Source organism: Topomyia yanbarensis, chromosome 2 (genome assembly GCF_030247195.1).
Source record: "Topomyia yanbarensis strain Yona2022 chromosome 2, ASM3024719v1, whole genome shotgun sequence".
Lineage (NCBI taxonomy): Eukaryota > Metazoa > Arthropoda > Insecta > Diptera > Culicidae > Topomyia > Topomyia yanbarensis.
In genome coordinates, this window is record NC_080671.1 from 404976755 (window position 1) to 404995199 (window position 18445).

Below are 18445 nucleotides of genomic sequence, written 5' to 3' on the forward strand. Positions count from 1 at the left end.
TAGAAAAGATTCACAATACCATAAGAGTAATCAAATCAGCATTCATGAAGCTTTTTCGTTATTGGAGCACTTTGAATGCAAATCATGTTATCTGTTAATTGATCAAATACCCAATGTGCTTTGTATGTTGAGTTGTTCACACAGCTTGTAATTTTTTTAAATACCGGTTTTACCGGTTTTTTCATTTCCAATACCGAAAATACCGGTTTTTTTTAAATCCTCCGGTTTTCCCAACCCTATCTCTAACCCAAAAAGCGGCGAATGATCATAAGGTTAAAACCTCTATAATCAAAATAAAAAAAATTTATTATCTAGTTCATGATGTCAGAAAACTTCAAGAGTGCAGCACTAAAGGGCGAACACGAAATTATTGCGACATCGAAAATGTCATCCCAATTTTCTTATAATGTTTAAAATCAAACCAAAATTTTAGGGTAGTTTTATACATATATTTACTTCAAAAATCAAAAGAAAATTTAATCGATGGAGCCTTGAGTGTAAAATTGAACGCATTTTCGCTTAAGCCCTCCATCAAAGTCTTTACAGTGTCATCCGGTACCAGTTTCTCAGTTTTTTCATTTTTCTTAACATGTCCTTCTTGCTCTTCCGAAGTTCCCGCTTCATCATTGCCCTGTACTCCTCCACCGGGCGCAGCTCCGGACAGTTTGGCGGATTCATGTCCTTTGGAACAAAATGGACAGAATTACACCACTCCAGGACACTTTTAGAATAGTGGCATGATGCCAAATCTGGCCAAAATAGCGGAGCTTCGTCGTGCTGCTGCAAGAACGGCAAAAAGGCGCTTCTGAAGGCACTCAGATTTGTAGATCTCGCCATTTACAGTGCCCTTTGTCACGAAAGGCTCACTCCTCAGTCCGCAAGAGCAGATGGCCTGCCAAATGAGATATTTGGAGGCGAACTTCGACATTTTCTTCTTCTCAAATTTGTCGTCCACATAGAACTTGCTCTTGCCGGTGAAAAACTCCAACCCCGTAATTTGCTTAAAATCGGCTTTTATATACGTTTCGTCGTCCATGGCACAGCAGCCATATTTGTCAGCATTTTCTCGTAGAGCTTCCGTGCCCGAGTTTTAGCCGTCGATTGTTGCCGCTTATCGCGGTTTGGGAAGTTCTGTACCTTGTATGTATGTAGTCCAGCTCTCTTCTTTGCATTCTGGACGTAGCTCTGCGACGTGCCGATCTTTTTAGCCAAATCACGGCTTGAGACGTTGGGATTTGCTTTAATCATCCGCTTCACCTTTCCCTCCGTCTTTTTGTTCTCCGGACCCGGTTTTCTTCCATCTCCTTTGCCGTGGTACAACGTCAACCGCTCCTGGCACCGCTTCAACACTCTGAGACGGTTGAATGGTGAATGTTCAACATTTTTCCCAACTGCCGGTGCGACAGGTCAGGAAATTCCAGGTGTTTGGAAAGAATTTGTTCTCTCGACTCGCATTGGTTCACCTCCATTTTCGTTGAATCGAAAAACATGACTTCGAGTTTGACAGCATGTAAACAATACACATCAATGAGAAAGTGTGCAAAATTTGGTTGATTTTTACCCAATGGTAAAAAGTTATGCCCTGTTGAATGTGTCGCAATAATTTAGGTTGAATCTGTTGCTGAAATATAGTGACACTTGGGATTTTTTTGATGTCCTAGGAGGCGTTGGATATTACTGTACGAAACCTAGCCTCGATTTTGTAGCAGCACTTCCTATTTGGAGACCAAGCAAGGGATACTGTCAGGTCTTTAAAATCACGGTGAGGTCGTAAGAGTCGCATTCCCTGCGTAAGTCACATAAATCGATTTTAATTGATGATAGGATGAAGTCCCACAATCCGCGGTGGAAACTAAATGAAATTGTTTACACTATATCCCACGATTCGCCCAACATAAAACAATGGAATTAGAAACATTTTATATAGGTTATAAATGCATCAGTAGGAGGTTTGATTTTCAGTTTATGAATGATTATTTTGTGCCAGGTGGTTATACAAACGAATTTATACACGCAATGCTAGATACAAACGCCACCCTATCAAACACGTAAACGCTTGAGCCCTTCGCGATAATACAAACCTGGTCACAAACGCGAAAATGCATTCCACTCAATACTGCATCCGCGATCTCGCCTTGTGTTGCGTTGTGACGATGATATTGACGTATTGCACACTGACTTCTAATAAGAGTTGATTTGTTACCCTTGGTAATGGTAAGTAGAAGTTAATACCAGCCAGACGCATGTTAAAACCACAATAGCAATCACAATAGCCTGCTGCTCGCATCTCCATCCTTTATGAGGAAGAATAAAGGAAATGGTAGGCGGAAGGTGTTGATGTTAACTTGCTTGCTAGTTAACGGAAGGACGACGACTTTTCAGACTTCCATAGGTGCCGCGGAGGAGAAGGAGGTTTAGAAGGGTATAAGGCCTAAGATTTACTCCAAGCAACATAGTTTGTTATCTAGTTGTTTAGTTAGTCTTCGAGTGCCCAGGCACTCGAAAAAGATATGATTTTTGATAGTTTTTGAGATCTTTTAAACTCTGCGCAGCCGGCTACTGAAAGTAATCTATGTTTTCGAAATAAAAGCCATTTGAACTTTATCCAGCCAGCCGTGGGAGTAGGGGAGAGTGGGTACGCTTGATCCCACTTTTGTTTTTTTCTCATAACTTTTCAATGAAATAAAAATTTCAATTGCAAAAATCACCATCTTGTAGCGAGTTCGAATAGTAAGAGCAATGAATAATGTGTAAATTTGAATACTATATCCTGTCAGTAAAATGAATAGTGTTAAAAATCATGTCATGAGGTTTTTGTAAAAATGTGTGGTAACTTGATCCCCCGCCTACTAGGGCTAAAGAAACAACGCACACTATGACCTATAGATACGAAAGCTCAGCTAACCACCTATCCTGGTAAATTTATTAATAAGACAACCTTTTTAGATGCACGACAAACTTTAATCGCAGTATAAATTTGAGACAAGTATTTACGGTAAATCAATGCTGTTTAGCTGGCTTTTTCAACCTTTAATAATTTATACCATCATTTGTTCACGGGAAAAAACATTTTAGATCAATTCATTGTTCCAGAAACTTTATGAAAATGATGTTTTTACATTTCTTAGAAAAGAAATATAAACGCTCAAACTTTCAAGATTTTTTCCGAGGCCCGGAGGGCCGAGTCTTATATAGCAATCGACTCAGTTCGACGATTTGGGACAATGAATGTGTGTGTGTCTGTGTGTGTGCATGTAACGGACAAACTTTCATTTGTGTTTCTCAGCAATGGCTGAGCCGATATTATCCAAACCAATTTTAAATGAAAGGCCTATCACCCAGACTAAACGCTATTAAATGGTTTTTGATTCTGATTTTTAGTTTCCAAGATATGAATGTTTGAAGGTGCGATGGCGTTTTTTGCAGTTTTTTTTTCATTTTCTGCCGAAATTGACTACGTCACTAAACAATTTTGTATATTTTTAGAAAGCTTTTACGAATACCTTTTGAACGAACTATAAATTGTTGATAGGGGACTATTATAAAAAGAGATATTTAACATTAAATGCGGACGAAAGATTTTTATCATTTCCCTTAGCCAGACATAAGACCAAAAACATTCAATGTATTATTAGCGCTAAAACGGACAATTTTAGGTCAATAATATCTTCGGAGAATTTGAAACATACAATATGCCCTTTTTTTGGTATTGTGATTTTACTGATTAATCCCCCTAAGAGTGAGATATTTTCATAAATCTTTTTGGAAGTGATTGTATTGAAATAATGCCTTCAGCAAGTTTGTAGCTCTTACTTTTGCGAATAACTTTACTGAAGACGTCGAATACATATTTCCAATACTTTAAAAGTTATGGCTTGTTGTTTATGGATTACCCTATTTATTGTTCAATAGAGTAATAATCCATTTAAATGAGCCAAATATTATTTCGATAAAACGAATTTCGTATTTCATTTTTCTATCTACAACCGCTAGAATAACCACCGAACAATTCCAAGTTGTCTAGATGGAAGTTGATCACTTATCGGTGCAAAATATTTCATTTGCGCGAACCTTCTGACTTATAACCATCGGATCAATCTGAAACATATCTCGGAAAATGAAAAGCGAAATGAATAACTCCAAGCAGTGGTGTAGCCAAGGGGATGCTTTGGGGTTTAACCACATTCCCCGCTCCCAAACAAAAAAATTATTGGATTGAAGTTAAAAATTTATTGATGCTTACTGATTTAATTCAATATTACAATGATAATTATCTGATCAGCACATTGATAACCTATTGTTTGAAACATCATGAGGACCTATGAGAAATTGTGGGAATGCGATCCTGATCTGTAACTGATCTATTGGTCTTGATCTCACAGTTGTCTAATAACATCAATATCAAATACCTGCCTAAAAACATTCCAATAGGAATTCATTCCAGAGTTCAATCATAATCATAATTTCCTATATTGAGTTCAGTTTTGAATGGGTGTACTACAATATGGATTAGGATAATTTTTAATAGGAAGCGAAACTGGAATTGCTTTAATGCCTATGAAACTTAGAACTGCTCACCGAAAAATTGCATAACTTCCAACATTTGCTGAAAATGTTTTTATTTTGGGAATGCGTCGAGTTGAAACGAAAACGTTATAGAATTAATAATGAGAAAAACTCCTTCCAAAAGTAGGGGAATTTATGAAAAATTGCGTTCCGCCAATTTAGTATCTACGATGAATTTTACAAACGTTAAACAGCATATCATTTGATAAAATAATTTTGGTGTTATATCCTCCAAGAAGTATTTATGGCGAATTTACTCTTCAAACAATTTAGTTCCAGACTTAATGTCTTCAGTAAAATTTTGGGGAATCCTATTACAAACCACTTTGTTGAAGACATGAAGGCTCCATGTTTTCGAGGTATTAACATATTTTAGGTTATTTCTATTTAATTTTAAATTAAATTATTATGATTTTACTGTTTATGATAAATCTCTTCTATTATTTATAATCGATAAAATTTACATTTTATTCAAAGCTTGAGTTTGTGAAGCTCACAATAGAAACTTATTTTAGAAAAAAAAACTAGATTAAGGAACACTTCGTAAAATAACTTTATAACTCGGTATACTCCATACACGTAGTATTCATGCCTACAATAAAGTTGTTTTAAATGAAAGTCTCAAAAAATTCGCTAAAGACAGGAACTCTGATACAATCTTCTGAAAAACTGATTCTCCATAATTTTAAAACTTCAAAGATGGCGGTTTCGTAATTATGCCATTTGGACAGTAGGTTAGATGTTCACCAAAACCCCACCAAACCGAAATAAATAAATAAATAATACATTGAAGACCCGATTTGATCAGCCCCCAATTTTATCAGTCTCATATGAAAATATGTTTGATGGGCTCTAGCAGACAAACAAAGCTGAATTTGAGTAAATCCTTTCTTGACCATGTTTTCCTTATCTTAAAGATGTAAATATGCAAAAAAATCATTTTTTTTTAATTTTTGCGCTAGAAGACTATATTAAATAATCAGAAATAGTTAGTAGACTACATCAAGGGAAGGGAAGATTATTTTAACAGCTTCAGTTTATTATGAAGAAAAAAAATGTCGCGATTTAGTCAATGTCCCCATTTTGTCAGCCTAAAATACACCATGGAGATGATAAGAACGGGTCTTTACTGTATTTATTATTCGCAGTAATAGGTACATCCCATTTTCTCAGGATATTTTCTTTCAATTGCATCGAACTACACCAATTTTTAGGTAGTTTTTAAGGGGATATTTTATCGACTTCATCCAAAATTCGGCGAACCTATTCCCATTTGTGCAATAGTTTATGTTAAAAGGGTATCCTAAATTAATTGGTACACTTAAGGGTTTATATGTTGCAGATAGAGTCAATTCACAAATTTTCAGCTTTTTAAGCACAATATTACAAAAGCTTCTTAAACAACTGTTCCTAATAAGATTATGTAAATTATAAAGTATTTGTAAATTATTAATAGAAGTGAAGGTTATCGAAAAGTTTCATGAAAATGAAAATTCCAGTAATGATAATGATTTTCCCTAACGGGTTTCAAATTTTTTATTTGTTTTTTGGCATTAGGATTAGGGGTAATAATTCAGATCAAAGATACTAGTGGGCAGTCATTTTTGGAAAAAGTCGATATCGAAGTAAAGTTTGAACTATGCAGGCATGTACTTGAAAGGTAGCGAGATATCTAGAGCTGAAATTTCATTGCTTAGTTCTCAGCCGCGGTGGAAATTTGAGCAAACGTTATTGAGTATGAACTTAAAATCCATTCGAAAATTTGTTTTTCGATTTTTTTAACTCAGCACGACATATATAACACCTTTAGGAAAATTCAGTTTTCCATACACAATGCATTGATTGAAGAATTTATATATATTCTATTAACGGAGCATTTGCAATAATTCGTTTGTATTTTTATTTTCTGGGCCATTTTTCGCTTTTCCATTAAATTGGTTTAACTCTTGAGATTTCTTGCACTGATATTGTCCTATGCTAATTTGAGCGATTCTCTGAGTCCTGTCACTATTACATGTAGTATGTGCTATCAAAAACATCGCGAAGAATCGAGTTCTAAATGTTCTCAATCGATATAATACCCGAAGAAATCGATAAGAGTTATAAGGAATGTATCATCACACTGTTAGGTGGATTAAAAGCGTGTTTCTATTTCTATAGGTTTCGAAAGTGTTTGAGAGAACTAATCATAGTGATCAAGAATAAACAATATTACAGGGATCAAATATACCTGTTGTATGAGGTGAACAAAATTTATTTTTTTTTGTATGTGTAGTGAAACGTGATTTCTAGGCAAAAGCCCTTAGAAAGTAATCGCACTTGACAAAATTCTTAAATAATTAGTTCGACGATCTCATACAATCGTTCACAAATTGTGAAATGATCTTCGAGATGGATTTAAACACATGGCCAGGGAATCAAACATCCCCAAAGATCAAGTGTCCTCATTCTCCCCTATTTCTGAGAAAGACTAATCTTAGCTGTGTAATTGACCGGATCACTATTTATTGCTACAGGATTAAAACACATTTCGTTATTTCAACACTAGACTATAATTGTTGGAGTGAGTGCCGCTGAATGATACGTATTGTAGACAAATAGTACTTAATGATAGAATGGAATATTCTAGACCAAAGAAAGTATTTTCTATTTTCCATATAGGATTGTTAGTAGAATCCGCATATACGAGGGATACTACCCAAGTAGCAATTCTGGTTTTATAGTACACTACACGTGCATTCTAAGTTTTAAGAAGGACTCCAAGAGTGCCATAAAACCTCAATTGTTACTAGGGTAGCGACCATCGAAGGGCACTGCAAGGTATTGGTAACCTAATAATCGTGCTTGTTATCGATTACGGAGCATGAACATGAAATTGATTGCAAAATGGAGACGCTGTAATTCTAGCAGCCTATATTTAGACCTTTCCCAAAAAAGACCAACTCATATACACTAGGCAACAAAGTTCAGGGCGTCATAGCCGGAGACACTAGTAATATGTAAAAAACACTCTCTTTGAAGAATTTGAGCCGTACTCTAAAAGCTAAACATTAGGATCACGGCCCGCACGAAAATTATAATGGTCATACGAATACATAAACGATCACACATTCAAACTATTTTATACATGGGAAATTACAGACACACGAGATACGATCGCTTGTGCGATGATATACGTTAACATACAAACAGTCTTCCCATGAACATCGACATATTTGCACCCGTGCACAAAATTTCGTGCACGCGTTCAACCTTAAACATGCCTTGCCTTTGTGTACAGGTTCGCACCGAACACCGAACCCAAGCGAACGATGTGAAAACTTAGGGTTAAACACCGTGTACGTACACCGTGTGCGTACACAAGAAAGGCAACCACAAAACAGAATGAGTCAATGCTAGTGATGATGAGTGAGAGAAAGAGAAAATTAGTATCAAGAACCTGTGTGTACGAACACCGCGTACGTACATGGGGTTCGGTTGTGCAGACGAACATGTGCTCGTGTTTTGGTACACATTAGTGCGTTCGAGTTTGCACACGAAATGTGGGTATGAGATGAGCACAGAACTAGAGCGAACATAATATTCGATGTTCATTTGGGAAGACTGCATACAAATGCTTGTGCTCTTCGCGTTACTATAAACTTAGTCACAAACGCGAACGTGTAATCGCGATCGTCTACGCATATCTACACTCGCATGCAAACATTAGAACGTCCCGGTGACGTGAAGTCAATGCGTTAGCGTTTACGAACTCAGAAATACAGTTCCAAGCACGACCATACAATCTCCCAGTCGCATCAATCCTCCACGTCCGGAAGCCTCCACTCTCGGTTCGGATATTTAAACGCGGTCTCAAGCGTACAGTTAAAATCAAACAACAGAATCACGACCCGATGCAATTGGCCTCGAGCAGTGTTTTAGTGGGCGACATTTCTTGTCTCGTCTGCCATTTGTAGTGGGTAATTGTGGCAGGGAGTCCTTCCTAAAATCTACAGCTTAACAGGAGCTCTAAAACACATATTTTTTTTTGATTTTTTGGCCCAGCACAACATATGAGTGACGGATAATTAAAGCCACAAGAACAAAATTAAAACCTGTTCCAAATATAGTAGAATGTAAAAACTATAAAATTTAATGGTAAAAATTGAACAGTTACTGTTATATTTAGAACAAATGTCGGTGTTGATTCAAAAAACCTTCATTGTAAAAATCGAAAAAGCAATACAATGAAAACCCGTTTTTATCAGTCCCCAATTTTGTCAGCTTTTCGACCCGATTTCGTCAGCCAGCCACGATTATGAGGCTATGTCTACGGAATAATGTTGGATATTTTAACAGCTTCGGTTTATTAAAGGAAATAATTAAATATATGTTTTCGTTGCCCCCGTTTTGTCAACCAAAAATACACAAAAGGTGCTGATTAAACGGGTCTTCGGTGTATATCCTGTTCTAACAAAGTAGTTTTCGTTCAACCGACTTTTATTCCTGAATGTACGAATTTTCATGCAAACTATTTTTAACCGGTTTATATACTTCTTTACCGACTTTTTCGGAATAGAAGCGATTCATATTCTGAAGGTTCTCCGATTTTAAACGTTTGAAGTTTATATTCGGTTTTTACATTCTAATATACTTAAAGCGGGCTTCACGAAGCATGTTTTGCCCTCGCGATTTTTATTTTCGATCGCTTATATATAATCTCTTACTCCAGCAGATAATCACATGTCCAATTTTCATTGGTGACAATATCGTTAACAACATCGTCGATCTGAACTTTGCGAGATGGTACGTCGATGTGGTACTTGTCTCTTAAAAGCTTATAGGAAACTATCGCATTAGCCTACTTCGTCGGATTTTTTTATTTCGATTATAGAGGTTTTAACCTTAAGGTCATTCGCTTCTTCGGGTTAGAAAAAACTCTTATAAATTTTTTTTAACCCTATGTGCGGGGTCGAGACTCGAACCCAGGTGCGCTGTGTACAAGACGATCGATTTATCAACTATGCCTAGTAGGAGACCCGACTGTATCGAAAATGAACATTCTTTGCAAGACAGTGCGACGAGACTCCAGCTTCGCAAATCTAGCATATTTCATCTATTATTATGCGGTGGGCGGATGAATAGTGTCGTTCCGAGGCAGTGATGCGGGTGCAGAGATCATTGACGAATACGAAGAAGATCAGTGGCCCTAGGTGACTTCCTTGACTTCCTTCGTACTTAATCTGTTATCTGGTAACATTGATTGCCCTGCACTTCTACATGAACTATGCACCGACATCCCATACCGATAATTTCCAAATCATCAAATCCTTCGTGTTCCTGTACATCGAATCACCTATGGATACAATCAGCCGCTCAGCTCCTACATTAGGCACTCACTTCAGCGAAACCTACTCGCTCTACGATTCCAAAATCTCTAAAAAACGCTATGCTTATTATCTAAAAAACGTGTTCAAAAATGGATTAAGAAACTTAGAATAAGAAACTGCATGTGTGGCGCTTTGCGTCAGAGACGAATAAATAAATAAATATATAAATATATACATTAGACAATTAGTCCTCTTTGGCTTTTCAGCAAGGTGCTGAATTCTCCGCGGAGAAAACTGAGCTAATCATAGCTCAGGCGTGAACTAGCGCAAGTACAGTTTCTTCTTCTTCTTCTTCATATTCTAGTTCTTTTCCGTCGGGCTATTTCCGCTACGAGGCCAAACACCGACGCCAGAGAGATGATATTCCCACTATCTGGACTAGATATCGACCCATCAACTCATGGGTCGGGAATTGACGGCTTTATTATCCTTTCGAAGGAAGGCGTGATTATAGAATTTTTTTCACCTCAGAAAAATCTCAACGGCCTCTGCAGGGATTGAACCCAGACCAACTGGGGTGAGTAGCGGTCACGCTTATCACTCAACCACCAGCGCCGTCAAGTACAGATTCTATCGATGGTAACAAACAGTCTTCCCAAGTGAATATCGAACACCATGTTCGCTCTAGTTCTGTGCTCATCTCATACCCACATTTCGTGTGCAAACTCGAACGCGCTAATGCGTACCAAGACACGTGCACGTGTTCGTCTGCACATCCGAACCCCATGTACGTACGCGGTGTTCGTACACACAGGATCTTGAAACTAGTTTTCTCTTTCTCTCACTCATCATCACTAGCGTTGACGCATTCTGTTTTGTGCATGCCTTTCTTGTGTACGCACACGGTGTACGTACACGGTGGTTAAACCTAAGTTTGCACATTGTTCGCTTGGGTTCGGTGTTCGATGCAAACCTGTACACAAAGGAAAAGCATGTTTGAGGTTGAACGCGTGCACGAAATTTTGTACACGGGTGCAAACTTGTCGATGTTCATGGGAAGACTGGTAACAAACAAAAAAAGTCATTTTTCTGGTATCATTAAACTTTGTCCCTCAAATAAGACCACCATGTAACTTTAAAAAATAAATTCTTTTTCTCAGCTTAAAACTTTTTTCAAACTCTCCAGAATAAGAAAAAAAATAGATCTTGTCTCGTCAGAAACAATCTCTTACCATTCTTCATTGATTACCTTCAAATTTTGATTGTATCTTTATACCGTTACGGCTTCAGTCCAAAACGGTATAAAGATACCCTGAAGTCGTTTGACACCCAGCACGAGACATACAAACTTGGCTACGACTTGACGTTATGCTGCGTTGATTGACTGGTGAGCTGCTCCGAGCAAATTAGCCGTCAAGTTTGAGCGGTGAACGTCTGCGCGCGCGCACCCTTCACGATCAGCTGATCTCCGAGCTTTCCACTGTGGTGCCGCCCGTCTCGCCTGGGGCCGCCGAGTGTACACGTCAAAGTGACAAATTTAACACACAATCATAAACATCCATCGGAAGGACCCGGCCAGCACCTCCCGGGCTTGACGTCTCATTCGCCCAGGTAGACCTTATCAGTTCACAAAAGTGTGTGATTAGTAAAACCGGGTAAGATTGGCTAGATCAGGGGGAGGGGGATAGGAGCAAGTGGACGCGCAACAGGGCATGATTACCGCTATCGGTTGTGCTTGGTGATCCTTTCACTCATAGTAAAATGATAAATGGTTACCCAGCAAGTGGAGTTTTGAAGCGGAGAAGGCGTGTAACATGGTGGAGCTAGCAAATTAGCAGCATAAATTATGAGTGTTTTTTTAACTTCGGGGCGGAGCAGATTAGTGCTTTGAAGACAAGAGGTAAATTTGCTTCCAAATAGGGTTAATTGAATGTTGGAAAGAATATAAATAAGAGAGAAGTGGACAGGTGTTTACATTTTGTCACTCGTAACGGACAAGTGTCTATTTTGTCTCTGGTCTGGTGGAATCAGATTCGAACTCCGACCGGAAAAGGCAATAGGATCATAGCGCTAGCCTATCAGCTGCTCGAATGTATGCTAAGCATTGGCTGCTAACTCTATCGAAATGGTGTTGATCGTCGTACTGTTAAAGATTGTCGTGTCCGTCCGTTTCGGGTCAGACACTGTTTCGACCCGCTGCTAGTATGGAGAAAATATGCGTTTCTAATTTTCCTTATCCTGTCAGTAACAGACTTGAAGTTATTCGTCAATGGCGATCTTCCGATGTAACCAATGTTGTTCCATTGATTCTTGTGTCGTGCTTTCCGCTTTTTGCTATTTTTCTTTTCGCTGCCCCTGCTATTGAAAGTAATGTAATAGACCTTTCTCGTCCTACCTAACCCCCCTTTTTCTTATTTTTAATCGAAAGATTACACGTTTTTAAGAATATTTCCGTTAAAATCAGACTTTTTAGAGCTATCGTGATTTTTTAACGATTTTTTAAAGTTTGAAAAATGCAAGAATGTTGAATATTTTTTTCACCTTTGCAAGAATGGTGAGACTCAAAAAGTGTGTTTGGGCAGCACTGGTATGTATATTATTTCTTGAGTTCTTGGCAACGCGGCAAATGAAGTGGTGAGTTGCGGTACAAAATTCATTGGCAATGCAAACAAAATAAAGTGAACCTCTCGCTGTAGAGCATTGCATGAAAATGTTTAACCTCACCTATTTGACAGTTCAGAGAGTTTGTTTACATGGTATTGAAATGTTTTGTTGATTCGATCATAGTATGAGAAACTTGGTTCGGTTCGATGCTAAATATTAACACCTTGTAAACTAGCTCGCTCAGTTGTAATTTGTCATCATCATACAATGTTCCGTTAAATTTGGCATTTCGACTTTTGTTGTACATGATTCGTTGAAGTGAGCCATTTCTAGCCAAACATTTGAAAAAGGCTTGCTCCAAAATGCAAGTTGATAGTTGATGCAAAAATGGAAATTAAAAGTATTTTTTCTAATTTGATGCGAATTTGTTATACATTCCTAACGTCGTTTGCCCCTAGTTCTGTGCTCCTGTGCTACCCGAACAGGGTATTTGATACAAAAACATATGCACATGTTTGCCTGTACAGCCTCACCATTTATCATTCTCACTCTTATCAAAACTAGCGTGGATTCTTTTTGCCTTGTGCGAATGGTTTTCGTGTACACACCCGGTGTACGTACACGGATGCTTGCACTAGAGTTTTTACACCGTTCGCTTGGGTTCGAGGCGAACCTGTACTTCGAGACGAAGCATGTTTAAGGTTGAACGCATGCACGAAATTTTGTACATAGTTAAAAACCTGTCAATGTTCATGGGAGATCTTGTTCCAAGAGCAGATGTCCATGATAACTCTTGATAAAATTGTCCGAAACAGAAAATTTAGTATGATTTATAAAGCTTAGACTTGTAGTTCTTCGATGAACCAAAAAAGAAAATAGAAAAAAGTTTTAATTTTGAAAAATGGCATCAAAAAAACTGAAAAAGCTTATATTTTAATGTTAAATTCGCTTACTTTTCTTCAAAATAATGTGGAGAATTTTTTTAATTCAGTTTTCCGTGGCTCATCGACTGGCTACACATATGCACTCTCATTAAAATATGAAGTCAATCAGCTGATAAGTTTTTGAGTTATCGCGTCTGCCAATTTGAAAAATGCGGTTTCGTGAAAAATCCCTATTAAAGTCTGGTCATCAAATTAGATTTAACCTGAGACGAGACATGCAAATAGCAAAAAATCGAACGTCAAATGCAGCCAGTCTATTTAAACTATATGAAGCAGAAAGAGAGGCTATGTGAGACGAACTATAGAATGAACAGAAAAAAGAAAAAGAAAACATCTATACGCAAGTCACGTTTCAGGATTTAACTTATTTTTTCTACCTTTTGGTGTAATATCAGGCCTTAAAAGAATTTGCTTGCGTTTGGTGTCCAAGTAGAAACAATATGCGCAATCATACGAAATAAAACTATCAAATTTTTAAATATAATGAATTTGACCAAAACTTTTTCTCAATGTTTACGTTTGGCAGTTAGACCCTCTTCAAATTTTTGGGTAGAATTTAGTTTAATTGTTGCAATCAATTTCATTTGGTTTGCTTTTTTGCTAAATCACAACGTTAGTCACAACACATTTTGACCATCTTTGGTAATTGATGACCATTACAACCCATTCTAGGTCCGCTCCAGTTGCAGCTGTTTCATCCCGTCCGGAACCGAGTCAACCGATGGTCTAGCCTGCGACGCGCTCGGCTGTTGCTACGTCAATGGCGCAGCCACCAGCCAGGGACTTGGATTAAAGTCAAAAATATCAGGTACGCCAGGTGGTGTTGCTGCAATCGGTTTGCCGTCGGACATTCCCCTAACCAGAATATTCAGCGGTTCCGATTCGAAGGAGGCAGCCACAGAAGCACAGACTGCTTTGGTTCAGCAATACGCTCCGGCAGGACGATGCTCGTGGAAGATCACGCAGTTCCGGTCCTGTGCACAAGAACAGGCCGATTTGACCCTGTGCGAAGGTTTCAACGAGTCGCTCAGGCATTAGTAGCAGAGTCCTTGCACCTACAGCTTGTCGAGTGAGCAATTCCGACGAAACCACACCGTTCGCACCAAGTTGGATCACAATAATAAGTGCGACGTCGAGAAGAAGACTTCCCGAGAGCTACAAGCAATGCTACAAGATTAAATAGCAGGGTATTTTTAACGTGACCATGGTATAACGTAGCGGATCTAGACAGATTTATCCCGCAGAATAAGATAGCAAAATTACCCAAAAACTAACAGCTGCTCTCGTTAGATTAAATCCCAGGAAGTATAATTTTCATTGCATTATTTAGTCAACCGAAATTGAAGCTAGGAATTAACTTTCGAAAGCTAGCCGCGGTTTCACGTATCCTGGCACTAAGTAGAGTGTGCTAAGTTATTACAAATATCAGTTCTCATTTTTTTTTCGATTATAGAGGTTTTAACCTTAAGGTCATTCGCCTCTTTCGGATTAGAAAAATCTCTTATGAAAAATTTCTAACCCTATGTGCGGGGTCGGGACTCGAACCCAGGTGCGCTGCGTACAAGGCAATCGATTTACCAACTACGCTACACCCACCCCTCAGTTCTCAATGGAAGACTATTACAAAGTTCTGGTCGTGACCAGAACCACCACCGATGCGGAAATCATCGCATCTATGACCAGTACGACAAGGAGGGTCTGATGACTAACAGTTTCCGAGCGGCACCACCATAACACACGGCACCGGCGACATGTATATCCACAACATACTAATGACTTATCCTTCCGAAAAAGTGAATAAAAATCTACTCTAGCTAAGCATCAAACGTTTTGACTATGCAGTTTATCATTCGCTGTCTAATTATTCCCTGCCAATTTGAACAAGACAACAATTGCAGATAGCTTTATTGCGGTGCCAAAATGATGTCAACTCGGGATGGAATATAACAAATAATTTCACCTTCCCAAAATTCTTCCGGAATGTACAATCCTCTCCATTCTTATCAATCCTTCAAACTCCTTATCGTCAGTACTGAGCACTGTTTTGCACTTGCCCGCTACATCAACGACAATGCGATAATCGGTGAAACTTTTGCTTTAATGTAACTTGAACACGAATAAAAAATTGTTGAAATTGTTACCTATAAAGTTCAGGTAAACTTCATCTAAAAATGAGTTATCAATCGGGTCATATTGTTGGGACTTATCCCATGATCGAACAAACAACTGTGTACAAATCCTTATCCTTCATCCAGAAATCAATCGTTTTATAAACCAAAGCTTGATCTTGTGATTCAGCATATGCCAACGGAGTTTCCATCCAGCGTCGATTGGTCAGTGTATGAACCAGGTTCCCAATGTACCAATCCTTATCCTTCTTGAGTTGATTTTCTTCAAAGAGCATCGAAAGTGTGGAATCAAAAGTTTTGCAAGTCCATGTAAACAAACTCTCTGAACTGTCAGAATAGTTAGGTTATACACTTTCGTGCAGTGTTCTATGTTTTTGACAGGTATATGAATGAATTATTTTAGCATCAGTGATGCCAGGTCTATTTGAGAGGCTGAGAGTAAGAGTGGGTTAAAATTTTGTTCAGAGCAAAAGTGGGTTAAAATATTCTGTTAGATCAGAAATGGTATAGTCATGACACCTCAGGCAAAAGTGGATCAAATATTAATTCGCGCAAAAATGGTTCGACAAAATTTTCAGGGCAAGACTGGTATAGATTATTAACCCATTTTTGCGCTAAGAAAAGAATCAGAATTTTCTTATTCGGACTTGTGGGAAATGAAATTTTTTTTAAATTTTTCGATGCCTTAGAAATCGTGTAATATGGGATCCGTATAGGTCAATAGGCATCGGAAATTGACGATTGCCGCCATTTTGAAATCCAAGATGGCGACTTCCGGTTCCCACAAAGTAGTGAGAACCACCATCAATATGGGTGTCATTTGAAAGGGGATGGTGAGCAGACATCGAAAATTGACCTTCACCGCCATTTTGAAATCCAAGATGGCGACTTCCTGTTACCATAAAATAGGGAGAACCACCATCAATATGGGTGTCATTTGAAAGAGGATGATCAGCAAACACCGAAAATTGACCATTTCCGCCATTTTGAAATCCAAGATGGCGACTTCCGTTACCACAAAATAGTGAGAACCACCATCAATATGGGTGTCATTTGAAAGAGGATGGTGAGCAGACACCGAAAATTGACCACCACCGCCATTTTGAAATCCAAGATGGCGACTTCCGGTTACCACAAAATAGTGAGAACCACCATCAATATGGGTGTCATTTGAAAGGGGATGGTGAGCAGACATCGAAAATTGACCACCACCGCCATTTTGAAATCCAAGATGGCGACTTCCGGTTACCACAAAATAGTGAGAACCACCATCAATATGGGTGTCATTTGAAAGAGGATGATCAGCACACACCGAAAATTGACCATTACCGCCATTTTGAATTCCAAGATGGCGACTTCCGGTTACCACAAAATAGTGAGAACCACCATCAATATGGGTGTCATTTGAAAGGGAATGGTGAGCAGACATCGAAAATTGACTTTCACCGCCATTTTGAAATCCAAGATGGCGACTTCCGGTTACCACAAAATAGTGAGAACCACCATCAATATGGGTGTCATTTGAAAGGGAATGGTGAGCAGACATCGAAAATTGACTTTCACCGCCATTTTGAAATCCAAGATGGCGACTTCCGGTTACCACAAAATAGTGAGAACCACCATCAATATGGGTGTCATTTGAAAGGGAATGGTGAGCAGACATCGAAAATTGACCACCACCGCCATTTTGAAATCCAAGATGGCGACTTCCGGTTACCACAAAATAGTGAGAACCACCATCAATATGGGTGTCATTTGAAAGAGGATGGTGAGCAGACAGCGAAAATTGACCTTCACCGCCATTTTGAAATCCAAGATGGCGACTTCCGGTTACCACAAAATAGTGAGAACCACCATCAATATGGGTGTCATTTGAAAGAGGATGATCAGCAGAAACCGAAAATTCACCTTCACCGCCATTTTGAAATCCAAGATGGCGACTTCCGGTTACCAAAAAATAGTGAGAACCACCATCAATATGGGTGTCATTTGAAAGAAGATGATCAGCAGAAACCGAAAATTCACCTTCACCGCCATTTTGAAATCCAAGATGGCGACTTCCGGTTACCAAAAAATAATGAGAACCACCATCAATATGGGTGTCATTTGAAAGAGGATGGTGAGCAGACATCGAAAATTGACCTTCACCGCCATTTTGAATTCCAAGATGGCGACTTCCGGTTACCACAAAATAGTGAGAACCACCATCAGTATTGGTGTCATTTCATACACCTTTAAAATTTGAAGATCCAAGGAATATTAATAAACCCAAAAATGGATTGAAGTGAACCAAAAGCAATTTTATTGAAAATTAGCATTTTTTCGCTTTTTTCCTCATATAACCTATTTTAAAACCACTAAAATTAATATGGAAGTGCATATATAATATTTTTATTGATGCGAGAAACAAATCACAAAATTTTAATTTCGCGCGGGTCGATCATTCTTATCCAGGGGGTGGCATCCGTATGTTGATGTACAGACGTTGACAGTATCCAGCATATAGTGGGCCCGGTCGCTTCTAGGCTCATATCTCCCATGCTCTTGCGCTTCTAGGCTCATACCTCCCATGCTCTTACATTGGGTTGTTTTATCTTTATTGTCTTCATGCCTCATCCACGAAGCATGAAGTGTGTGGTGCTGCATCCATGATGACTCCACCACCCTTGACGTGAGAGTGTCTTGGAATGCTCGAGTCGAATAAATGGTAGTTAAACTGAATCGGATAGCGTTTCCGAGTGAACGTAACGATTGAGCATTTACTCGGATGTAAAACCATTCTGTTTAGGTCACATCACGTACTAAAGCTCTCCAGTTCACTCTGAAAAAACTCGGAATCGGTTTTATCCCGTATTTGTCGAAAAATTTTCATATCATGCGCGAAAGAAAGGCG

At 38.6% G+C, this 18445-nt stretch overlaps 2 protein-coding genes across 2 annotated transcripts in view; one reads left to right on the forward strand and one right to left on the reverse strand.

Annotated features, from left to right (window-relative positions):
• LOC131685016 (A disintegrin and metalloproteinase with thrombospondin motifs 9) overlaps positions 1 to 18445 on the reverse strand; it is an 811665-nt gene that overhangs the window by 131926 nt on the left and 661294 nt on the right.
• Positions 13764 to 14852, forward strand: LOC131685019 (coiled-coil-helix-coiled-coil-helix domain-containing protein 2-like). Its single transcript, XM_058968347.1, has 2 exons — positions 13764 to 14035; positions 14096 to 14852. Exons 1-2 carry the CDS (start codon positions 13907 to 13909, stop codon positions 14459 to 14461), a joined length of 495 nt encoding a protein of 164 aa, XP_058824330.1. The 5' UTR covers positions 13764 to 13906; the 3' UTR covers positions 14462 to 14852.